General features: G+C 57.7%; 1 protein-coding gene across 7 annotated transcripts in view; it reads left to right on the forward strand.

The window, feature by feature from the left end:
* Positions 1-25,606, forward strand: part of RAI1 (retinoic acid induced 1) — a 122,580-nt gene that overhangs the window by 85,311 nt on the left and 11,663 nt on the right. For 4 of the 7 annotated variants that reach the window (XM_019656641.1, XM_019656642.1, XM_019656643.1 and 1 more), the window contains one exon: positions 19,074-24,595. In XM_019656641.1, the coding sequence (XP_019512186.1) occupies positions 19,091-24,595 (5,505 nt within the window). In that variant the 5' untranslated portion in view covers positions 19,074-19,090. Of the gene's footprint in view, positions 1-18,308; positions 18,447-19,073; positions 24,596-25,606 lie in introns of all 7 variants that reach the window. The other 3 variants (XM_019656638.1, XM_019656640.1, XM_019656639.1) reach the window with 2 other exon arrangements.

Raw genomic sequence — 25,606 nt, forward strand, 5'->3', positions numbered from 1 at the left:
GGGGAGGGGGGGCTTGATGCAGGCCCAAGGAAGAAGGCAGCACCAGCTCTGACAATTTATGGGTGCTTACACACCCTGCCATCTTCATTTTCGGCGTTGCTGTTGCTGTCATTAGCCAAGCACTAATGGGCTTAAATTTCACCTTAAACCATCTCCACTGTCCTCAGCAGATGACAAACGCTCTGCTCTCTCTGGCTGCAAAGCTGCCGGGTGGACTCTGGCAGGCACACACCCCTCCATTCTTGCTTGTACTTCTGGCCACCACCAAGAGGCTCCCAGGAACCCTGGGCCTGGGGACACTTACAGGTCATAGGAATTCCTGGGGGCCTCTGGGAGCCCCTTGTGGGGCAGGGCTCAGCAAAAGGGGCTTCTGGGGGGGAGCTTTGGAGGATCTGGGATGATATGGCATGGGGAGGCTGGAGCCCGGGGTCCAGCACTCCCTCCCTGTGTGGGCAGCACACAGCTGTGCCCCTCTGAGTTTCCCAGCCCAGGCATCAAGAAGGGCGGCTGCAGTGGGGACCCTTGGGACCCCGGGAACTACCTGCCATGCTCCCAAAAGCCTTAGGGAAACTGTATTTTGCTCAGGCCAACAAAAATGGCAGTGGCTTTGCTTGGGGGAATTCTGTTCCACTCATCCAGCCATCCATCTATCCATCTACTCATTCATGTGACAAACGTGGCCCACAAACCCCTCGCTTGCTCTCGTCCATCAAAGGCCCCAGTTAGCTTTTCGAGCCCCATAAGAGAGAACAAGTGGGTGATCTCAAATGCAGTTTGTTTGGGAAACAGAATCTTTCCAATGGTGGCTTTTAGGAGGGGAGGGGAATGACAGGAGCTCTGGGGATCGTGGGGGTGGCGTGGACCTGCTGGCCCATCTGGTCCATGAGGGTCGTTTTTGCCTGAAAAGGAGGGGCTGGAACAAAGACAGAGCCGTGGCAGAGCACAAGGTCAGGTTACTTGGGGGTTTCCCTGCTAATGTTTGCACATGTTCGTGGCCACTGCTCCAGCCTTTGTTTCCCAGAGAGGAGCAAGTAGCCAGGGATCCAGTTGGCTGGGTCTTATCCGCCATCAAAGCCAGCCTGTAGGGGGTTGGTGCTCAGAGCCACCCTTTCCCATGGGAATCGCACTCCTTTCCAAACTCCAGCACCAGCCTTTCATCACTGTGCTGGAGCTGTGTCCTACCCAGACCAGCTGCAGCAGCCCCAGGAGGGTGCTGTTGCCCAGTGGTTGGGAGCATGGGCTCTGGAAAAACCTGGAGGGTCCTCACCCCTTCTCCCCACCAGTATTTGGAATTGGCTTTTGAGGCCTGAAGTACTCGATTCCTGACATCCCTAGAATCTCACCCCTCTCCAGCCCTCTGCCACCACCTAGTCTGGGTCCCTTCATTGTTCTCAGGGAAACTTTCCCAGTCTCCCCTTCATTGTCATCCTGGCCTCTACTCATCTGCTTCACCAATCCATTCTCCATCCCTGCAGCCCTGAGAACTTTATAACCCATGTGTCTGATAGTGTCACTCACTCCCTTGCCCACCATCTATGGCTCCCTGTTGCACTCAGCACAAAGTCCATAATCTTCACTGTGGCCTCCAAGGCCTCACACCACGCAGACCTTGCCCGTTGGTTCTCTCTTGCCCTCACATTCCACTTGCGAGCCATGTTTTCTGTCACTCTGTCCTGCCTCCAGCAGCTTTTTCTTTTTCCTCACTAACTCCTCCACATCTCTCAGGTCTCAGGAAAGGGCTTTCCTCCCGGAAGCCCCCTCCGGCCCTCTTCCTTCCCCATGCTCCAGGAGGCTCTGAGCCCACAGCTGTCTCTGGCTGCACAGTCCCTAGCACTTGTGTGGCACACAAGAGGCACGTAGTAACTGTCTTGGATGGGTACGTGGGTGGATGGGTATGAGGGTGGGTGGCTGGCTGGCCCGATGGACGTGAGGGTGGATGGATGGGTGGGTGGTTATGCAGGAGGGTAGATGAAGAGGCCATGTGGTCTATGAGGGGAGTCCATAGGCATCAGGAAATGGAGTTGCAAGCTTTGAGCAAGCCCCTGCCCCTCAGTAGGCCTCGATTTCCCTGTCTGTAAAATGGTCTGCCCAGTCGCTGTGGCTGGTAAGGAGGCCCAGGGTAAGCTGGAGAGAAGGCAGAGGCCCAGAGGCAGCAGATCAGGTGCTCCAAGGACAGTGCATAGGACAGAACAGATTGCCCCCAGAGTTCCCACAGTCCCCAAAGTTGCCATGTCTCAGGGGGAATACTGATAGTCACAATGCTCGCTTGTGCCCAAGATCCTTGCTCTGAGGAGTAGACTTGGAGCCAAACAGGCCAAGTTCAAATCCAAATGTTACTGCTCACCAAGAAAGTTCCTTTGCCTCCAGGCTTTAATTGTGCCCTCTGTAAAATGGGGGTGCTCATGTGTTCCTTGCACAGTCACTCTGGGGATTAAAATGACGAGACAGGGAAGAAGGCACTTCTCTTGATGCCCAGCACACAGAGGGCATCCAGGAAATATGGGACTTGAAATCCCAATGCCTGAGCGAGTGATTTGTGCCCCAGCACCTGCCACAAGGGTCACCTCCAACCACAACACAGTGCTCCCTCCTGGGCCTTCATACCTTGACCAAAGCTGCCTCTAGTTTGAAGCTTCCAAATCCTAGGCCAGACCCCACACCCGTAAATTTAATAACAATATTAGGCCCCCGCTATTTACCTATTCTGGTGCTTCTGCCTCTCTAAGCTGGGTGCTTCTGTTGCCTCATCTGCAGGATGAGTTACAATATGCAGACTGCATCTTAGAGTAGGGCCCTACACACGCGAACACTGTGCGGACTGGCTATGAGGGCGAGGATGACAGAGCACTTTTATGTCTGTTTTCTCATTGGTTCTTTGGTCAGCCCTGTGAGGCAGGTATTTATCACAGTCTCCATTAATGGGTGAGAAAATGGAGGTCCTGAGAGGTGGAGTGACTCACCTGAAGTCACACAGAGAGTCATCAGCAGGGCTTCGGGTACTGGATGTTCTTTCCAGAGACCCATGAGGCTCTGGTCTGGAAAAAGCCAGCTGTGGAACAGGGTGGAACACAGGAGCCTTTCTGAGCCCTCTTTTCACGGGCCTGGGGCTTCAGGGGCCTCCAAGCCAACTGGCCAAGTCTGTTCCACCCAACTTGCCAGCTAGGGAACACAGACGGCTGGGCCCTGTCCTGGCCACTGCCCACCGGGCCTTTGTGCCAAGATAGCACATTCACTGACCTGGGCAGGAACCAGCTGTGCCTGGGGCCAGAGGCCAGAGCCAGGTTTCTGTCACCCCAAGGAGCCCCACCTTCCTGGCCCCACCTCCACAGCCAGCCAGGACCAGAATCAGGGATTTTCCTGACCTTTCCCTCTTTTATAAAACATTATATAAATATTTACCTTTTGAAAATAATGGCTCACTTATTAGGACCTCCTGCCAGGCATTGCTCAGACGACTCTGGCCATTATCTCATTTAATCCTTATACCACCCTCTGAGGGACACTGTCATTCCTGTGTCACAGATGAGGAAACTGAGGCATGGGCGCTGGAGTCGCCTGCCCAGGCCCCACACATTGAGGGTGTCCTGGCAGGACCTGGCCCCAGAGGTTTCTGGCCTGACTATCAGCCACGCCCTCACAGCCCAGAGTCCCAGGGCCCCGTGGAAGCCTGGAATGGCCTCTGCTTTTAAATGTTATAACATTTGTCGTGATGAGTAAAGGAGAGCACATTGCTGGTGGAAATAGAGTGGAGAGAACAGCACATGTAAAACCAAGAGGAGGCCCTGTGAGCACTGGGCCTGTGGTTTATCTATGGCCCTGGTGGCAGTGGCTGTCCATATAGCTGAGGGCTTGAGCCAGTCCTGGCTTGTGTGTCCCCCAAGACTGCACCCAGAAGTGAGGACACAACCTATATGGGGATTCAGGTTTGGTCTCTCCCTCACTTGGGGCCTCAGTTTCCTCATTTTAAAATGGGGGGATGATCCGTGTCCTGCTCATTGCCCAGTGCAGGACGCAGGTGGGCGGACTCCTTTTGGCGACCGGGGTTCGTCCCCACCCTACTGATGAGGAAACTGAGATCACCCCTAGAGACAAACAGCTGTAACGTGGCTGCGCCAGATTGGAAGCTGAAACCAGGCTTTCTTCTACCATCTTACATAGCCTGGGGGCAGATATTTATCCATATAAGAAGTTTTAAAATCTTTACTAGGTGTCATGTGCTCATGATGTAAAAAAAAAAAAAAATCAAATAAACCCACCTTTTATGCAAATAGGGCATCTCTGCACACTTTACACTGTGCTTTTCTCACCCACCCTAAAGACTCTGCTGCATTGATATACGAGGCCCTCGCTCTCTCTAGTACTCTAAGGAATTCCCCACACATAGTACCCTCGTCCCTCTCAGATGGACATTTAGGGGCTCTCCAGTCTTTTGCTGCTGCAGACAACGTCACAGCTAATTGCCTGGTGCAGACGACTCTGAGCCTGGCTGGGTAGAGGGCAGAGGGCACATGTAGTTTTTATTTGGGTCCATATTGACACAAAGCTCTCCAAAGACATTGTATCAGCTTACCCCCCAACCCCCCCACACACACACACACACACCCCCAACTGGACCAGGCACCTCTTTCCGCACGCCATCGCCAGCCAGATAGACGTAGTGTGCCAAGAAAACCAAATGGGCTTTCTCCAAAGGAAATCCTCAGAGGCCAGACATGTTTGGGGGTCAGGCCAAAAAGAACTGAGTCTGGCCCCTGAAGGGCCTGTACCCTGACCAATAGTATGACCTCGGCAGTGGGCTCAGTTTCCTCATAAAACAAGTGTGATAGTGGTACCCACCCCATGGGGCTGCTGGGAGGATGAGGTTTGTAGATGCAAAGCGCTTATTAGGACAGTGCCTGGGGCATAAGGCGGTGCATGATAACTTGCTGCTATTTGTTTAGTCTGGGTGAGCCTTGTACCCCAAGGACTGCAGCCCCTAGGGTGGGGGCCAGCCCCTGGGGTGTATGCTTGGGTCTCAGATTTGTTGTATTTTTAGAATAGGTCAGGGAAGGGAAGAGGGGACAGGGAACCATCAAGGGAAGGAGTGGGATCATCGTATCCCAGCTTCCTGCTGTCCCGATGGGGACACTGAGGTCCGGGGGGCACAGACATGAAGTGACTGCAAGCTTTGCAGAGTGAAGCTGCCAGGAAGCAGTGCCGAATGCAGAGTCCCAGGGTTTCCCAGCTCTGAGACAAAGGGTTCAGGGATGCCAAGCCCGGCCCCCAGGACTCAGGGGTACCTACCTGGAGGATTGTGAAGGCTGAGATCTTGCAGCCCATAGTGGGCCACAGGCTGGCAGTGTCGGCCTTACCTGGGAGCTTGTTATTGCAGCATCCCGGGCCTGACCAGCACAGCAGGATCTGCATCTTACTAAGATGTGCACACTAGTGAGAAACACAGACTCCAGCGTAGAGATGACCCACTGGCCATGGGGGACGGGCCATCTGTCCGAGAACAGGACTTAACCCTCAGTCCCAGCAGCCCTCCCTTGCTCTGGGGTTATCATTGTCCCTCATTAAGCCCTTCCTGAAGACCTGCTCTTCCCAGACACACACAGCTCCCTGGAAGACAGAAAAAGTACAAGACTTGGTCCTCATGCCTCATGGACAGTACTAGGGCACTGAAAGTTACCACCCTTCATTGAGCTTCCACCAGGTGCCAAGCACAGTATCTCATTCAGTCTCAGGATAATGCTGTCCATGTGGTGTTACTAAGAGAAGGTTTTAGCTGAGGACCGTGAAGCTCAGAGAGGTTAAGTGGATTGCCCAAGGTCACACAGCAGATAGTGTACAGGGCTAGGATTTTGAACCCAGAGTTGTGTGACATCAGGGCTTTCGACATTTACCATCAGGTGCAGTGGGGGTAGATGATGTCTCCCCTCACCCTAAAGCCACACAGCCAGACACCTAGGAGTCCTCAAAATTGGCTGGCCTGGCTGTTGTGAATCTGATCTCTCTCCAGAGCACCCCCCGCCCCCGAAGAAGAGGCCTGCCACTCCATGCCAGCACCAGAGACCTAGCCAGGAAGGAGTCTCCTTCCACTTTCCAGAACAAGTCAGCTCTGGAGGCATCTGGAAGAGACTCTATCCCCACCCTTCCCTCCAGACGCTGAGTGATGAAGCCAGAGGGAGGGAGTTTTGGAAGGTCTGATGTACTTGGAGGTGGGCCTGGGAAGCGAGAACGGCCTTTAAAACCAGTGCATAGACCACTAGCAGAAAGTCTCTTATTCACCCTGGGAGAACGATGCTGTTGAAGGCAGCTGGACGCTAGGCTTAGACAGCATGCCCTCTCGCCTCGTTTTTACTTTTTTTTTTTTTTAATTGGGGAATTGGGGGAAGGGGAACAGACAAGTTGCTATCCTTTTTGTTCTTCAGTCTAGTTGTGGAGGACGTTGCTTCACTGGCCCAAGTTGGCACCATCATTGCGCTCTTCTCGGGCGAGGCAGATCAGTCGCTGGCTTCTGGACGGCCGCTCACAGCGGCTGCTGGCCGCTCACGCTGGCTGCTGGCTACACACGGTAGCCCATGGCAACCCACTGCAGCAGGGGCTGCAGCCTACACCGTCGCCCGTGACTCACGGCAGCCCAGCTCCAGGTTGAGCTGTTGTTCAGCATCTTAGCTGTGGAGGGCAGTGTCACTGGCCCTCATATGTGGGATCCGAACCGGGGCCCTCTGGCGTCCCAAGCCAGTTCTTAACCATTGCGCCACTCGGCCGGCCCTCGTTTTTACTCTTAAGCACCTTTACATTTCACTGCTTTGTGGAAGAGAGGAAAATCAGCCAGGATGAGGCGGTGGCTGAAAACCAACAGCAAGTATTTTTCATCCTTAAGAAAGGCTCCCCAGGCTGCCTTGGGCAGTGGCTAGTGGTTTGCTTTCCCCAAAGGTCAGTGCTTCTGGACACTAGGTTACGTGTCTGGGGGCCTGACCAAGATCCACCTCCACCCAGGAAAAATGGGGACAGCGGGCCATCCGGCCAAGCCATACCCAGAAATGGAAGCTCCCTTCCCCACAGAGGGGATGTGGGGACAAGGTGTTTCCAGCTCTTCATAGACAGGGGACCCGCCCCCCCGCCACCAAACCCACTCTTGAGGTGGAGACCCCTTATCCAAAATAGGAGCTGTTAGTCTTTGTTGGGGGGAGGAGGATTTACCCACCCAAAGCCTCTAGGCCCTAAATGAATTTGTAATTTATTCATCACAATAGCTACACACATTTGAAGAGTAGTGGTACATGGCTGTGTGCGATTTACATTTAGGCTACAGATGAAAAATGAGGCCTGTGTGGACTCGAGGCCCCACTACCATAACTTTGCAGCCCTGGGAGCCAACTCCTCACCTGGGGACCCTAAGTCTGTGGCCTGGCACCTTGGGCAACTGGATGTGCTGGAGGAAGCAGATGAGGGGAGTGGGTGGTGATGGACAGTGGGACTCCTCCAGCTCCCTGCCCTTTTTTTCTCCCAAGAAAACCAGCTTTCTGCTATTTCCAAAGGATCAAACCAGGACCTCATTGTCATCTATCCATGTCTTGCGCCATCAAGCCCCAGGGCACTTTCCTGGTGGCCAGCTGCTAGAAAGCAGAGCAAACAACCTTGAGGCCCTACCTACAGGGCCCAGGGCAGGGGGCCCAGAATGGCTCACTCTGAAACTCAGTTTCCATGTCTGAGAAATGAGAGGTGATATCACCTCCTAGAAGGGTAGTTTGAGGGTTAGAAGTAAAATCTATCGAGACACCTGGGCCATAGAAGGGGACCAGATAGGATGCTGTCTGATGCTGCTGCTCCAACAGTCCGAGGGTTACAGAGAACTTTCTAGATTTGAGGGAGGTCCCAGGCCCTGTATCTAGGCTGGCTGGGGGGTTGAAGCCCCTTGAGAACCCCCACTCAGCTGTGCCAGGCCCTGTATGTGCTCAGGGCACCCTCTCCCTCCCTCCTGGACCTGCCTTGCCTCAGGGCAGGCTGGGCCCCCACAGCTCCAGCTGCTGCCTAAGGGTGTCATCAGGCAAGCCCAGTGCAGCTGCTGTCCTCACATCTGTATTCCATACACATCTCCCCACCCCCAGCCTGCCAGGCTTCTAACCTCTCTGGTAATCCAGGCTGCTCCCTCTGGGTGGGGGCCCAGCCCTCCCCCACCCTCCAGCTAAGTTGGGGAGAGAAATCCAGCTCAGGTTCCCAAACAGGCTATGTTGTTTCCTGCCACTAAGCTAGGCAGCTCTTTGTCGCTGGCATGCCCTTTTCCTTTCTTCTCAGCCCACATTTCCTCTACAGTTTTCCCTTGTTTTGCAGCGGCTGTCTTACCCCGACTTCAGTCAGGAGGGAGGTGCTCAGGGGGCTCTAGCTGTGGGGCTCCAGTATTGGGTACAAAGCAGAGTCTGGAAAATGTCAAGTGACATCCAGTCACAGCCTGCAGGGGCCTTCTGGGCCCGGCCAACTCCTCTGCTGCCCCCTCCTTTGGGGAGAAGGATAGGCTGGGGTTTGGGTGGGTGGCCTTTTGGAGAGCAGGGTAATGGGAGTGGACTTGAACTTCCTGCTGCCTCATTCCCCGTAGGAAGGGGGCGGGGTCTGAGCTGGGCCCCGAGGGGAAGGGGCTGAGAGGGAGGGGTGAAGGTGGGCCTAGGGGAGAAGGGCGGGGGGGGGAAGGCCCCCGGTGCGCCTGGGCACGGGCGCGGTCTGCCTTGAAGCTGGTGTGTAAGCCCACTGCTGGTTAAATGCTGTTTGTTTGGATCAGCTTAGGGAGGAGACTGGAGGTGGGGGAGGCAGCGCCCCACTTGGCGCCGCTGCTGCTGGAGGGTCCATGTGGTAGAAGCTCTAGCTTCGTCGGTGACAAGAAGGGTGGGCGTTGACGAGAGAAGGCCGAAAACCAGAGTGGTGCTCGGCGACCCGGGCCGGCCGCCCCCTGTTTGCGAAGGGAGAGCGGGAACCGCCTCTCGCAGCCACTCTGAGAGCTGGGAGGGAGGCGAGGGGACGACAGCGCCGGGTACCCCGCCCCCAACCCACCCGGTTCCAATATTTCGCAGAAAGGCACGCGGCTCCTAATCGGTCCTTTCCAGGCTGAGATTTAGCTGCGCGATGCCCGCGCAGGGGTGGGGGCCGCGGGCCGGGGGAGGTGCTCAGAGTCCGGAGCCGCTGAGCGAGGTGAGGAGCCCGCGGCCTCGGCTGGTGGACTGGGCGGGCGGGCGAGCGCGCAAACCCGAGAGGCAGCTATGGAAAGGGGGGCAGGTTAAAAATAATCCTCTCCGTCTGGGAAGCTCGCGCGCGCTCTCTCGCCTCGTTCGGTGCCAGAGGACTCCAGGGGAGGTGGCGTTGGGGAGGGCAGAGCGGGATTCCCCCTCCTCCGCGGGGCGGGGTGCCTGCCTACGCGCCGCGGCAGCACGTGTGCGGGGCCGCGCGCCCGAGCTCCTTGCACCCGGCCGGGGGCGCCCCCTCCCCAAGACCCGGCGCAGCTGGCCGCAGCCGCCGTCCGCAGCTTTGCGCGGTTGGAGGGAAGCGCTCCATTATTTATTTACGAGCGTTAATAGGTTTGAGGCACGAGGGGTGGGGGCCAGGGCGCTAGGGGGACCGAGGCGTTAGGGGAAGGGGTGGGGAGGGAGGTGCTGCGGCAAGGACGAGGTCTCCGCCTGGTTTCTCCTCGCTGGGTGCTGGGGTGGTGCAGGGCGCCGGTAGTGAAATGCGGCCCTTTGATTTTGCCTCTCTGTCTCTGTCATTTGCGTCCTCGCCCTCCGCGCGGCACGGGGAGGGTGCTGTGGACTGTACGCCTCGCACTGCGAGCCCCTCGCGGCCGCCGCCGCGTCCCCGACGCAGCCCGGGCCTCATTTATCATCATCTTTGGTCAAGTGGAGTGTGCAAGGAACAGCTGCTTCACTCGGCTGACTTCCGAGGGCGGCTAGAGCGGGAATCTGGGAGATGAATGGTGGGGGCTGGGGGTGGGGGGGCGAAGCCCTCCGGGGTCCCTGCGCAGGCAGGAGGGAGGCTGGGAGCGTCCAGCGGCGCCTCCGCCTTTTGGTGAGTGCAGCGCCCCCTTCCTCTCCCGGCGCCTCCAATTACCGTGGATCGCGGACGAGGGGTGCCCCAGGAGGCAGCCGGGCGCGAACAGGCGCCCCTTGCCAGAGGACGACGGGCGAACGCGCTGCTAGTGGAGCCCGAGGTCGCGGTGACCTTGCTGGGGTCAGCGGGTTGGGCTGCAGAGGAGGCGGCGCGGCGTCTTTGGTGGCGCTTTCCGGATTAGAGCAGAGGCCGGGAAACAAGGAGGGGCGGGCGGGGGTGTGAGGGGGTAACACAAATAGAAGGTGAAATTTTACCTGCCCCTCAGGGAGTCCTGCGGATTTTCTCCGGGCAGCAGCAGGCACTCTGCCTTTGTCTTACACGGCTGAAACATCTGTTGTAGAGGGGCGGTGAGGCCACAAACAACCCCCACACGTCCTGCGCGGCTCCCCCATCCCCAGTTTGGCCCTTGCCGGGCTCCAGGACTCGCGGCGCTGTGTTAACCCTGCTCGTGCCGGGCGCACGCCGGGCAGCCCCGATACAGCACACTCCTCGGTGTGGGGCTCCCGGCCCCAGAATGGGCCCTCGCGGGGGCGCCCAATGGCCCGCCCCCACTTTCAAAGGGTTCCGTAGTATCGATCGGGGGCGGGGGCCGGTCGCGGAAAGTGTTAATGGCTTAGTCGCAGACCCTAATTGTCAGACCTGGGCCCTGCTTCGTTTCAATTACCCTAAGTAGAGACTGAATGCGCAATTAACGAAGTCCGCTTGCCAACTGGAAAGACGTCCCGGCTTTCACATTGAACAGAATACCCCACCAACTGACTTGGACTAAGCAATTTCCTCCTCTCTTCCTTTCTCTCTCCCTCTTCCAACCCCCTCCCTCTTTTTCTCTCTCCTTAATAATAAAATTATACCAAGCAGTTTGCGGTGTGGCAGGCGGCCAGGAAAGCGTTTCTCTAAACGCCGCCGTCTCACAATTAGGCAGCAAGAGGATTTGACACGCAGTGGCGGCCTGACAGGCGGCTTCCTCCCCTAGGGGCTGCGGGGAGGGAGGGGATGCCAATTCCTCGGCTCCCCCAATTGGAACCGGGCTGGAGGGGCTGTCGTGCTGCGCCTCCCAGGCTGTCAGGATGCTGTAGAGAGGGGTGTCAAAGGCAGGGAAGCAAGGGGTGGTTTCCACCCAGGCTGGGGAAGGGAGGACTTTCCTGACTCCTCCAGGAAGCTGGAGTGTCCAGGAGGAGGACCATCCTTTCCACCTTTTTGGCCTCCAGCTCTGAGTTCATTTTCTGGTTGACAAACAGGCACTATGGGACACAGATATAGAGGGATCTCAGCCCTGATGAACAAATCACTGCCCCTCTCCAGGCTTCCATTAGTCCCTCTGCAAAATGAGGGGGAGGTTTGACCTAGAATGTGCTCTGCAGAAGTTCCCCTCTCCCAGCCACCCCTCACCATCTCCTCTCTCCACCCCCATAGCCTCCTGGGTGTCACACCTGGGCAGTTGTCTGTCTGCCTAAGGAGGGCAGAGGACATGTTGCTTTTTCCTCTCTTCAACACAAAGCTGCCCACCCCCACACCCCTGCGCCCCCTCAGCAGCAAAAAAAAACACAAAACAAGCTTGACAAGTGAGTGGACCAGGGCTTGGGAGGGGCTGTGACCCAAGGGATTGTGGAGGACAGCATAAGCTTTGTCCTTCCTTCCAGGTTGGCTGTTGCACATGTCCTGGGCAGCGTTCTTCAGGGCTATGGTGAGGGTTAAGTAATGCACCCAACCTGGAGCTGACCCCTCTCTCATCCCATCTGCCCATCCATCCGGGCAGCAGGCCCTATTTAATAGACCCTACTTGGGCCAATTTCTGGGCTTAGAGCTTAGGATCTAACAGATCCTTAGGACCCAACCTTCAGCAGGCTCCATTCTGGCAAAGGAGGCACATGTAAAATTGCTCATTATACCATTAATTATGCCATTACTGCTGTGATGAGTGCCACCAAGGAGCCTTGCAGGGACCCAGCAAGGTGGGGGGCAGTGGTGCCTCTGTGGGCCTTGGGCCTCCTGTCCCCTAGCCTTTGCAGCTCCCCCATCTCTCTGCACCTCCTTGCCAAAGCTGCTGAGCTTCTGTCTCCTGGGTCCTGCATTGCTCACTCTTCTGCTCTGCTCTCCGATGCTGGTCTCAGGGTGTCTACTAGAGGCCAGGGAAGGTTCTGGATGCCCTTCCTGCTCTCATTCTTTCTCATTAAGCGCTTACCTGGTGCTACTGAGCACACACTAGATGCCCAGATTCCCCGCCCAACTAGGCCCCTGCCTTTGCCCATGCAAAGTTCTGTCTGTGTTGGTTCCATCACCATACCTGGGAGCCCGTGATCAAATACAGTCCACAAACAGCTTCTCTTGAACTCTGGAGTGTTAGCCATTTTACTTGGTTGATAACATTTTTTTAAAAAGAGATTTTCCTTTTTATGAAGTCCTGATTTCTGGCTTTTTACAGGAGAAAAACTCAAGCTCTGGTACCCTGGGTCCTCATTCCCATAAGGCAGCAGTTTACTGGAGCTGAGCTCCCCCCTCACTTTATTTGTGACTAGGATGCACAGCATGCCTCCATCCTCACCTGCCCACTTCACTCATGTACATTACCTGCCAGGCTGGAGGGAGGGTGTTCTATGTCAGATGAATGAGGAGGAGTTGTGCCCACAAGTCCCTGTCCCCATCCAAACCCAACTGTTTGTTGTGGAGACTTTCATAGGGTCATTGTAACATTTTACACATTATTCATCAATAATACTTTCATGGGAAATGGGGATATAGCTGTCAACAAAACAGGCAAAACCTCTGCTTTCATGGAACTTGTGTTCCAAAGAGGAGAGACCAATAACGAAGCCAGCCAGCGAGCCATATAGTTCATCACAAGGAGAGAAGCACTTTGGGGAAGGAAGGAAGGAGTGCAAGGGTGCCATTTCAAACACAGTAGTCAGGGAAAGCTACTTGAGAAGGTGGCATGAGTCAAGGCTGTGAGAGGCGCTCTTGTAGATACCTAAGGATGGTATCCCAGCAGGAAACAGCAGTGTACAAAGGCCCTGAGGCTCAGGGAGGTGAAAATGCTTGCCCAAGACCACAAACAGACAAGCCACAGGAGTGGTGCCTTGGTGCCTGCAATTCCAAAGGGAAGCCATGGTCCCTCTGGGCACATGGGGTGTGGAGGACAGGCTGGGGTGAGAGGTGGGCCCACCTTTTTTGCCTCCTCTCAAAGCCAGCGGACACGCAGATCCTGTATGAACCATATTGTGCAGTCAACTGCAATGTCAGGAACTTCTGGGGGTTGGAGGGTTGGAGGGAGGAGAATGGAGCAGACTGGGAACCCCCTGTGAATCCCCTCAGACCCCCATGCCAGCCTCTGGGCCAACCCCTGATCTTGCTGGCCTGGGGCTCTGAAAGTGTGAGCCACCAGACCCCAGGCCTTTTAGCTGTCTGCATCCCAGCAGTTGGTCCCACCACCCTTTTCTTCTCATTTTAACAGAGATGGGGGGAAAGGGGTGGTGGTCTTGTTGAATAAATGATCTAAAAACAATTATTGTCCTCAAGAGACTGATAAATCTGGGGCTGATAATAGGTGAGCTCTCCCCCTGACACCCCACCCCAGCAGGGTCCTTGAATGCCAACAGCACAGCTGCTGCAGAATCCCTTCTTGTCACGCCCCCCCCCTCACAGCAGGGAGAGGCCAGGCTGGCCATCTGCCCCTCATCCCCAGACTGTGGGCCCTTTTGGCCTAGGTGGTCCAGGACCCCTGCATCCCAGAGTGGGTACCGTCGGGCAGTGGGGGCAGGGTGGGGACAGGGCACAGCTTTAGAAGTCAGGGAGCTAAGTTGAGAATTCGGCTCCGTTGCCCAGTCTCTGCACTGTGGGAATTCTACAAGTTACTGACTCCTCCTGGAAATGGGGTCATGGCTTCCGAACTAGGCAGGGTGCTTTGGGAACTTGCACAGCACAGCATAGCATGTGTGCCCAGAACTAAGCTGGGTGGAGTGGACCCTGAGGAGAGGATGCTAGGGGCTTAGTAGGTCTCTGCTGCCTCTGCAGCTGGGTCCTTGGAGGAGACAGCATTGGTGGGCTTTGAGCGAAGGCCTTCCAAACATCTGGAGAACCCAGAAGCCTCTGCTGCCCATTCACATATGCTCCGAAGAGGCCTGAGAGCCCAGCCTTCCCCAGGGTCCCTAGCCTGGACATCTGGAGAGGGTACTGGGGTGGTCTTCCTGCTTCCTACCCCACTTACCCCACTGCTTACCTCTTAGTATTCAGGACCCCTAGCCCCCAGGCCCTCCCACCCAGCCTGCCTGCCCTGGCCCTAAAGAGAGGGGCCTGTTAGATCCCTGTGCGGTTTCCTCCTATGAGTGTAAATGGGTGCCAGTGAATCGGGAGGGGTGCGTACCAAGTGTGTTCCTTACATGGGGTGGTCTCAAGAAGCCATACTTTGGGGTGGGGACTGCCTTGTTCTCTGGGATTTCTTATGCCTGAGGATGGTCCCCCCTGTGCCCCAAGCAGGGCTCTCCCAGCTGGCTCTCCCAGCTGGCTCAGGTCCCTACTTCTTCACGAGTCCCTGGCCCAAGGACCCTAGTGTGGGCACTGGGCTGTTTGTCTCATGGATTCCTGGGAAGCTACTCCCTTCCTCCATTCAAGCCAGGCCCTTAGGATTCAAAATAGACCCCACAGGACAGCAGTAAGTCTGGCTAATGATTTGTAATTTTAGTGAAGTTCTCATATTTAGTATTCATCACCTATAACAGATGGGGAAGCCTGAGGTGGCTCCCCCTCAGCCCCTCTCTGGACACCCCCACCCCCCCATCCCCAGCCTCCTGACTCAGGTGACTTTCCCTTTCCTGTTCCCAGGCCTTGAGTGGGTTGGGTTTTTAAAAAATGTTCCCTGCAGCTACAAATCAGGAAACCAGGTCATAAAACAACCTTGGATAAATGGGTGGGATGGAACCAGCGGCCAGAGCTGCTGCAGGAGAGCAGAAAACTTTGTCCTCTCTCACCCGCCTTCCATCTACCCACTGGTTACCTCCCTCTTCTCCTTCTCTCTATCTCTGTTTCTCTGTCCGTCTCCCCACCCCACTTCCTGTCTCCCACCACCAGCTCTGTCTCAGGAAACACTTCCAGCCACACTCTCCAGGCTGGACCCCAGCAGGGTCCTCTGTGGGAGCTGCCACAGCTACAGCTCTCACTATACCCCTTTACTTGACCAGGGACTGAATCTGGGGACTGGAGAGGCTATGGGCCCAGTGACCTCTCTCTCAGGCTGCCATGGTGACAGCAGGTGTCCAGTAACCACCACTGCCCATGAGTGGACCTCCCTAGGGTAGGTCTGGCTCCTTGAGTAAAAGTGGGGGCCTGACCTGGCTGTCAGGGTACTTGAGAAATGGGAGCTGCCAGCACCCCCATTGCCTCCTCACAGCACCTTCTTGTTGCCTGCCATGCTCCAAGATGCTCCCTCTAAAATGGGAATTCTTGGTGAGGGGCTGTCTGGTCGCTGCTCCTGCTGTAGGTGTCCCTATGGGAGACGCTCATACACAGTTCGCTTGCCTATCAACTTCACGTTTTTCTGTAAAAGGGCAGAACAGTCAGCATTCATTGAGCAAACCTGTGCAGAGTAGGTACTTACAGCAGAGGGTGCCTCCTTTTGCTCCATAGCACCTTTAAGGGGAGGGGGAGGGCTGGGGTCTTTGCTGGAAAGAATTGCTGATCCCAGGTTCACCAGCTGGCCTTGCATTCCAGTGGGGGCTGGGTTTTCTTCATGCCCCCATTCCACTTCCCCGCAATGCATCGCTGTGTGTTCACTGCAGAGACCCTTAGCTGTGCTAAGGGAAGTCCTGGAGCCTTGGATGCAAGAGCTGGGACCCTGAACCAGCCTGCAGTGCATGTCTCCCTCCCTGAGCCTGGCATGGGAAGACCAACTTCCAGGAATTGTCATAAGGAGTGCCAATGCATCTAGTGCTTAGAGGACACTCAAGATTTCCTTCCTCTCTCCCTCCCTCCTTCCCACTTGGGCAAGAACTTGAGATCAAGGCCTTGACCAAGTGTCAGGAGAAGAGGCAGGTGGGAAGCAGGGATGGGGAGGCTGGGCTGGACCAGAAGGAGCCCCTTGAGGATGTTAGGAGGTGCTCTCCTCTGACCCCCACCCCTTCTCACTACAGCGGAACCCACAGAGGCCAAACTCTCAGTTTACACCCCTCTGCCCCTCCTTCCCTCTCCCAAGTTCAAAGGTTACCATTTTTCTGCCAAGGGTGCCTCTTTCTGCCCCCCCACTGTTGATGCTGCCCAGCCCAGCCCCATCTGCCTGTCTCTTTCCTCCTCCTTGTCCTTTCATAGTGTTCTTGAAAAGTAATCATAATAATTAATAACAACAGAGCCCATGGCAGGCCTGAGGCAGCTCTTAAAGACGCAGAACCCCATTTTCTCCTGGCAGAGCTGGCAGGACCTTGTTGGCTCCAAGAGGTGCCTTTGATGCCATGCCTTTGTTCCTGCATCCCTCCCTTCCTCCCTCGCCTGGGGTTGGAGGGTGGTGTTGGGGTGAGCCATTTTGCCTACGTTCTCCATCAGGTGCTGGGCTTTTCGTATTCTAATTGAACTGTCTTTTCTTAGAGATAGATGCTTTCACCACATCCAGCTGCTCATGTGTATTGGGAAACCCGCCTGCAATACAGCTCGGGCTAAATTAAAAGACGCAGCAGCTGGACTGATTAAAGGGGGGGCGGACACTGGTCATAGCACTCTTTTTAAATAATGTTTCTGGGTAATGCGTTTTGGAGAATGTGAAAAAAATAAAAGCTGTGGAAATGTTAATGATATCCACAGGACACTCAGCAGGAAATGAGAGCGATCTGGGACTAATAAAAGCTGAAATGTAATTTGTGCAGATATACGAGGCTAGCGCAGCCTTCAGATCAGGCCTGGGTTTGCGCATTCCAGGCTCATAAACACAACACTGGGGGTGGAGGGGGGTGGTGCAGAGCACGGGGGTGGCCTCTGCCTGCTGTGGGTAGAATGGGGCCACCCCCCCCAGGGCAGGCCCGTATTGGTCTGGCCTGCACCCTTCTCTGTGCCTTCTCTGTGGAGGTTGGGTCAGGAGACGCAGGGCTGTCAACCTGGCTGGGGGCCCAGAGCTGTCTCCAGCTCCTCTGGGCTGGCATGTAGCAGCAGGCACCTCCTGTAATGTTTGATCCAAGCTGCCAGGGATGGGATTGAAGTGGGTCAGAAGGGCGGGTAATTTTCTCCTTGTTGGGGATACCTGAGATAAATCCAGGGAGAGGCAGGAGGGAAGGCCATGGTCGGCATGGTGCCTGCTTGCTTTGACATGCCCAGTGGGCAGGAGCTGCCTTGGGAGATGTTGGTCCCCACTGCAGCAGTGGCACCTCCATTCCTGAGTCAGGGCCAGCTGCCTGCCGAGGGCCAGGGAGGTGGGCTCCTGGGGGCTGTCTGGCTGCCCTGGGCTTGCCTTGCTCAGCTAGCTGGAGCCCGTCTATCCCCCTCCCTGGTGGGCCTTTGACACTGAGGAAGGCATCTAGGTGGGATTCTAGTGAAGAAGAGGGGTGAGCTGGACCTCTTGGGGGCAGTCCTTCCCCTCCTCCACTCCACATCATTCTGTCTCTTTCCCCTTCTCACACCTGCATGTCTCTCTTCTCTGTGCCTCTTTATTCCATCCTGGTTCCTCCTATATCCCTGGAATCTTGTAGCCAGAGGCAGACCACCCTTTCCTCTTTCACCATTGGAAATGGGAACCAGAAAATCCCCTGTGCCCTCCTGGGGGCCTGGGATGTGCAGGCTAAGCTGAGCCACATTCTTCCAACCCCAGCTGGTGTGGTTGTGGGTAAATCCTGAGCCCCCTTGGTTCCCCAGCCTGGAGCATTTCTTGCCCCTCCTCTCCGTGGAGGGTCTTCTGAGGTGACCCTGCCCCAGTCAGTTGGGGGAACCTATAGCCTGGACTTTGACAGCCTGCCTGTTTTGTAAATCCAGTTGCTATGCCCTGAAGGGCCCCACACTCCCCACCCCATGGTCATTCCCTGATCCAGGATCCTGCTTTGGGGTAGGTTAGACCCTGTCGGAGCCCCAGCCCCTAAAATCATAAACAGATGGGCTCTGAGCCTGGTGTGCCCTGGTCCTGACCTTGCGGAGGCCACAGGGGCCAGCCAGGAGGGCCTGGGCTGCTGCACACAGGAGGGGACTGCAACTCTGTGCCCCATTAGCATGCGCTCCCTCACTGTGGCCATGTAACCTGTTTACGCATCTATGTATGATATCAAAAACAGGAGGCAGGTGCCACCGTCCTGCGTTCCGGGGAGTCAGAAGGGGATGTTTTATGCCTACAGTGGTTCAGAGGCCCCTAATCAACGACGTCTGCTAGAAGGAACAGAGAGATTCCAGATGGCATGGCAGTAATAGAGGAGGTGTGTGTGCACGTATCTGCCTGCGCTGCGGGCCCTGGGAGAGGCTTCTCAGGGGCAGGGGCAAACCTTCCTCTGTCCCTTCCTTGTCCCCTACTGGGTCACTGGGTCATGCTTGAATGCTACCTAGCAGGGACTAGATTACAGGATCCAGTGGCCCCAGGGGACAGGGGAGGAGGAATTGCTCTGCTAAATGATTTTGAGCTGTCAGGGAAGGGCTGGGAGTGGTGGGATGGCGGGGAGCGGGGAGCTGACCAGGGGGAGGGTGGAGTGGCAGCTCAGGGCGACCTGGCGCTGTGCAACCGGGCTTACACCTCCTGCCCTCTCTCTCTCTCTCCGAGGCAGCCATTCTTGGCAAGGCTCAGCTGCAGGCGATGTCGGCAGGAATTACAGAGCACACCTCCCTGACACAGAAGTTGTCAATATGTGCACAGCTGGTGGGGAGGCTCAGGCAAAGGGGGACTATTAAGAGCTTCAGGGAAAGTGCAGGGCAGGGAGAGGGGTGGGAGGCAGGCTTTCTGAGGTGAAAGGAAATGGCCCATTTGAACTTCTTTCTCTCTGCCCACCTTCCATGCCTGTCTTCCCCTCCCCTCCCTGTGCTTGCTCCTTCTCCCCCTTCTGTTTTCACAGATAACCAGCCCCGAGTCATGCAGTCTTTTCGAGAAAGGTGTGGTTTCCATGGCAAACAACAGAACTACCAACAGACCTCACAGGAGCCATCTCGCCTGGAGAATTACAGGCAGCCAAGCCAGGCGGGGCTGAGCTGTGACCGGCAGAGGCTGCTGGCCAAGGACTATTATAACCCACAGCCGTACGCAGGCTACGAGGGCAGCGCCAGCACGCCTGCCAGCACTGGGCGCGGAAGCAAAGGCCTGCCCTCGCAGCAGGCCCTGCAGGGGCGGCCGGCATTCTCTGGCTACGGTGTCCAGGACAGCAGCCCTTACCCAGGCCGATACTCCGGTGAGGAGAGCCTGCAATCCTGGGGGGCCCCTCAGCCGCCACACCCCCAGCCACAGCCCCTGTCAGGGGGGGTGGGCAAATATGATGAGAACTTGATGAAAAAGACAGCAGTGCCCCCAGGAAGGCAGTACCCGGAGCAGGGTGCGCAACTGCCCTTTCGGACTCACTCCCTGCACGTCCAGCCCCAGCTGCCGCAGCCCCAGCAGCCCTTGGCCTACCCCAAGCTCCAGAGGCAGAAACTGCAGAATGATATTGCCTCGCCTCTGCCCTTTCCCCAAGGCGGCCACTTTCCCCAGCAGTCTCAGTCCTTCCCCACCTCCTCCACCTACTCCTCTACCAGCCAGGGTGGTGGGCAGGCAGCCCACTCCTATAAGAGTTGCACAGCACCGTCTGCCCAGCCCCACGACAGGCCACTGAGTGCCAGCGCCAGCCTGGCCCCGGGCCAGCGAGTCCAGAGTCTTCATGCCTATCAGTCGGGCCGCCTCAGCTATGACCAGCAGAAGCAGCAGCAGCAAGCCCTTCAGAGCCGGCACCATGCCCAGGAAACCCTCCATTACCAAAACCTCGCCAAGTACCAACACTATGGGCAGCAAGGTCCCAGCTACTGCCAGCCAGACTCAGCTGTCAGGACCCCGGAGCAGTACTACCAGACCTTCAGCCCTAGCTCCAGCCACTCGCCTGCACGCTCTGTGGGCCGCTCACCTTCCTACAGCTCTACCCCGTCACCCCTGATGCCAAACCTGGAGAGCTTTCCATACAACCAGCAGCCACTCAGCACAGGGGCTTTCCCTGCAGGCATCGCCGACCACAGCCACTTCATGCCCCTGCTCAACCCCTCCCCAACGGACGCCACCAGCTCTGTGGACACCCAGACTGGCAACTGCAAGCCGCTGCAGAAGGACAAGCTCCATGAGAACCTGCTGTCAGATCTCAGCCTGCAGAGCCTCACAGCCCTGACCTCGCAGGTGGAGAACATCTCCAACACAGTCCAGCAGCTGCTCCTCTCCAAGGCTGCCGTGCCACAGAAGAAGGGTGTCAAGAACCTGGTATCCAGGACCCCAGAGCATCACAAAAGCCAGCACTGCAGCCCCGAGGGCAGTGGCTACTCAGCCGAGCAGGCAGGCACGCCACTGTCAGAGCCACTGAGCAGCACACCGCAGTCCAGCCACGCCGAGCCGCCCGAGGCCGACTACCTGAGCGGCTCTGAGGACCCACTGGAGCGCAGCTTCCTGTATTGCAACCAGGCCCGCGGCAGCCCCGCCAGAGTCAACAGCAACTCCAAGGCCAAGCCTGAGTCTGTGTCCACCTGTTCTGTGACCTCTCCTGATGACATGTCCACCAAGTCTGATGACTCCTTCCAGAGCCTGCACAGCAGCCTGCCGCTTGACAGCTTCTCCAAGTTTGTGGCGGGCGAGCGGGACTGCCCGCGGCTGCTGCTCAGTGCCCTGGCGCAGGAGGACCTGGCCTCCGAGATCCTGGGACTGCAGGAAGCCATCGGAGAGAAGGCTGACAAGGCCTGGGCCGAGGCTCCCAGCCTGGCCAAGGATTCCAGCAAGCCGCCCTTCTCGCTGGAGAACCACAGCACCTGCCTAGACTCCGTGGCCAAGAACATGTGGCCACGGCCAGGGGAGCCAGAGGCCCTGCCCGAGGCCTTACAGCTGGACAAGGGCGGCAACACCAAGGACTTCAGCCCAGGGCTGTTTGAAGACCCTTCTGTGGGCTTCGTCACCCCTGATCCCAAGAAGACAGCTGGTCCCCTCTGCTTTGGCACCAAGCCCACCCTTGGGGCTGCCACTTCGGACCCCACTGCAGCAGCTTTTGACTGCTTCCCAGACACAACCACCGCCAGCTCAGCAGACAGTGCTAACCCCTTTGCCTGGCCTGAGGAAAACCTGGGAGATGCTTGTCCCCGGTGGGGGCTACACCCCAGCGAGCTCACCAAGGGCCTGGAGCAGAGTGGAAAGGCCTCAGACAGCATTGGGAAGGAGAGTACCAACGAGGCGCCAGCCTGTCTGGGCTTCCAGGAGGAGGAGCCCCCTGGGGAGAAGGCCACTGTGCCCCGGGACTCCAAGCAGGAGGAGGCAGACAGGGTGAAGGAGGAGGAAGGCGGGCTGCTGCAGTGCCCTGAGGTGGGCAAGGCTGACCGGTGGCTAGAGGACAGCCGGCACTGCTGCTCCGCCTCCGACTTTGGAGACCTCCCGCTACTGCCACCCACCAGCAGGAAAGGGGACCTGGAGGCTGAGGAGGAGTACTCGTCCCTGTGCGAGCTCCTGGGCAGCCCTGAGCAGAGGCCTGGCATGCAGGACCCGCTGTCACCGAAGGCCCCTCTGATGTGCACCAAGGAGGAGGTGGAGGAGGTGCTGGACCCCAAGGCCGGCTGGGGCTCCCCATGCCACCTCTCTGGGGAGTCTGTCATCTTTCTGGGCCCCACCGTGGGCGCTGAGTCGAAGGTCCAGAGCTGGTTTGAGTCTTCCCTGTCCCACATGAAGCCCGGGGAAGAAGGCCCTGATGGGGCACTGGCTCCGGGGGACCCCACCACCCTGACCCCAGATGCCTCCTTGGCCCAGAAGCCCAAGAAGCCTGCTGTGCCCGAGGCACCCATTGCTAAGAAAGAGCCTGTGCCACGTGGGAAAAGTTTACGAAGCCGGCGGGTGCACCGGGGGCTTCCTGAGGCCGAGGACTCCCCTTGCAGGGCACCGGCTCTGCCCAAAGACCTCTTGCTCCCTGAATCCTGCACAGGGCCCCCCCAGGGACAGATGGAAGGGGCAGGGGCCCCAGGCCGGGGGGCCTCGGAAGGGCTCCCCAGGATGTGCACTCGCTCCTTCACCGCTTTGAGCGAGCCCCGCACACCTGGACCCCCAGGACTGACTACCACTCCTGCACCCCCCGACAAACTGGGGGGCAAGCAGCGAGCCGCCTTCAAGTCAGGCAAGCGGGTGGGGAAGCCCTCCCCCAAAGCGGCATCTAGCCCCAGTAACCCAGCCGCCCTGCCCGTGGCCTCTGACAGCAGCCCCGTTGGCTCCAAGACGAAGGAGACAGACTCGCCTGGCACCCCGGGCAGAGACCAGCGCTCTATGATCCTTCGGTCCCGCACCAAACCCCAGGAGGTCTTCCACTGCAAGCGGCGGCGGCCCTCAGAAAGCCGAGTCCCCAACTGCCGCACTGCCAAGAAGCTCCTTGCCAACAACCATCTGCCCACCACGTTCAAGGTCTCCTGCAGCCCCCAGAAGGAGGGCAGGGCCAGTCAGCGGGCAAGGGTCCCCAAGCCCGGTGCAGGCAGCAAGCTCTCTGATCGGCCCCTGCACACACTCAAAAGGAAGTCGGCCTTCATGGCACCAGTCCCCACCAAGAAGCGGAATTTGGTTTTACGGAGCAGCAGTGCCAGCGGCAGTGGGGGGCACATGAAGGAGGAGAGGCCCGAGGGCTCCCCCACCCTCTTCAAGAGGATGTCCTCTCCCAAGAAAGCCAAGCCCAGCAAGGGCAATAGTGAGCCCACCGAGAAGCCCCTGACCCCAGAGACTCCTGACCCCTGCCTCAAGCTGGCCTCGAGGGCGGCCTTCCAGGGGGCCATGAAGACCAAGGTGCTACCACCCCGGAAAGGCCGAGGTCTGAAGCTGGAGGCCATTGTGCAGAAGATCACCTCGCCCAGCCTGAAGAAGTTCGCTTGTAAGGCACCAGGGACCCCTCCTGGAAACCCCCTTAGCCCGTCCCTCTCTGAGAAGGACCGTGGGCTTAAGAGTGCTGGGGGCAGCCCGATGGGGGCCGAAGAAGGTCCCTTAAACATGGGCACTGGGCAGAAGCTCCCAGCAGCTTCGGGGTCCGACCCGTTGTGCAGAAATACGGCCAACAGATCCTTAAAAGGCAAACTCGTGAATAGTAAGAAACTGCCCTTGACTGACTGTTTCAAAACTGAGGCCTTCATGTCCCCAGAGGTCCTGCCGCCTGGGGGGACCGCTCTGGCACTGAAGAAGAGAAGCCGGAAAGGCAGGGCTGGAGCCCTGGGACTCCCCAAAGGCCCCCTGGAGAAGCGGCCCCATCTAGGCCATGCTCTGCTCCTGACTCCCCAAGACAGGGCAAATGGCACGCAAGGCGGCAGTGAGGACAGCTCTGGTGGAGGAGGCAAGAAGCCAAAGATGGAGGAGCTGGGCCTGGCCTCCCAGCCCCCCGAGGGCCAGCCTTGCCAGCCCCAGATGAGGGCGCAGAAGCAGCCAGGCCACACCAACTACAGCAGCTATTCCAAGCGAAAGCGCCTCACTCGGGGCCGGGCCAAGAACACCACCTCCTCACCCTGTAAGGGCCGTGCCAAGCGGCGGCGACAGCAGCAGCTGCTGCCCCTGGATCCCGCAGAACCTGAAATCCGCCTCAAGTACATTTCCTCGTGCAAGCGGCTGCGGGCAGACAGCCGTTCCCCAGCCTTCTCGCCCTTCGTGCGGGTTGAGAAGCGAGACGCGTTCACCACTGTCTGCACTGTTGTCAACTCTCCTGGGGAGGAACCCAAGCCCCACCGGAAACCTTCGTCCTCTGCCTCCTCTTCCTCATCCTCGTCCTCCTTGGATGCGGCCGGGCCCCCCCTGGCCACTCTCTCTGGAGGCTCTGTCCTGCAGCCGCGCCCCTCCCTGCCCCTCTCCACCACCATGCACCTGGGGCCCGTGGTTTCCAAGGCCCTAAGTACCTCTTGCCTTGTTTGCTGCCTCTGCCAAAACCCAGCCAACTTCAAGGACCTCGGGGACCTCTGTGGGCCCTACTACCCCGAACACTGCCTCCCCAAAAAGAAGCCAAAACTCAAGGAGAAGGTGCGGCCAGAGGGCGCCTGCGAAGAGGCCTCCCTGCCCCTGGAGAGAACATTCAAAGGCCTTGAGTGCACAGCTGCCGTTGCTGTCGGAAAACTCCCCAAGCCTGACGGCCCAGCTGACCCGGCCAAGCAGGGTTCACTGCGCACCAGTGCCCGGGGCCTGTCACGGCGGCTGCAGAGTTGCTACTGCTGTGACGGCCAGGGGGACGGTGGTGAGGAGGTAGCCCCAGCCGACAAGAGCCGCAAGCACGAGTGCAACAAGGAGGCACCGGCAGAGCCTGGTGGGGACACCCAGGAGCACTGGGTGCACGAGGCCTGTGCTGTGTGGACGGGCGGGGTCTACCTGGTGGCCGGGAAGCTCTTTGGGCTACAGGAGGCCATGAAGATGGCTGTGGACATGGTAAGAGGCCCGCCCAGCTGGGGTGGGAAGCTCAGGTTTCACAGGCCAGGCAGGCAGGCAATCGGGGAGCCCCCTCATCTCTCCAGCACTATGGTTTGAGCTAAACATACCCACAGTGACATTAATATCTGGGGAGTTTGGGTGGAGTTGAGGCACACCCCAGGCTGAACAGGACACATTCACTCAGCCCTGTCCCAGACTTCCCACTGTGGCCCCTGGCCGTGCCCACCATACTCAACCTGACATCTTCCAGCTCCAGGGTTCACCTAACCCCACCTGCTCGTGTAATCAGCAGAGATGCTGATCCCGAGACCCCAGAAGACAAGGGGCCTCCCAGAATCGAATGTCAGAGTGACCCGCAAAAGCAGGCTGCCCTAGCCCAGGTACCTTTGGGTTGGAACTGGGGACTGACGGGACAAGCCCCTCAAACAGTACAAGGATGGAACATGTCCCATCTGCAGGACATCCTCGTTGGGCAAGGTGGTCCAGGAACCTCTCACAAATGGTCCTACAGTGTCCCTTCAGGGGCTCCTGTCACTGAAGTCTGTGAGCAGGAACTTGGGCTGGTTTTTTGATTCACCTCCCAGCACTGGCCCCTCGCTCACTGTGTGACTCTGGGCATGGCACTTAACCTCTCTGTGCCTCCGTTTCCTCATCTCTGAAGTAAACATATTAGTTCACAGCACAGAGGGGCTGTGAGGATTAAATGAGCCATTGCCCATGAAAGTTATTTAAGCCATGCCTGGCCCACCTGAGTGCTGTTGACATTCCCGGGCCAGAACGAGTGACAGCGGCAGAGGCCACGATACCATCCAGTGTTACTACCACTTGGGTTACCATGGGGCTCACACTCCCTTCTGAGGGGTGCAGAGAGTATGAGAGTAAGCAAGCAGCCAGGAGGTCATTTGGAGCCCCAAATGGCAGTAGTCAGCAGAAGATGCCTGGGACATGGCAGTAGGGGTCAGCGCTCTCCCCTGAGGCTTGTGCTCTGGACTTCCCCCTACACCCCCC

Source organism: Hipposideros armiger, unplaced genomic scaffold, assembly GCF_001890085.2.
Source record: "Hipposideros armiger isolate ML-2016 unplaced genomic scaffold, ASM189008v1 scaffold_264, whole genome shotgun sequence".
Lineage (NCBI taxonomy): Eukaryota > Metazoa > Chordata > Mammalia > Chiroptera > Hipposideridae > Hipposideros > Hipposideros armiger.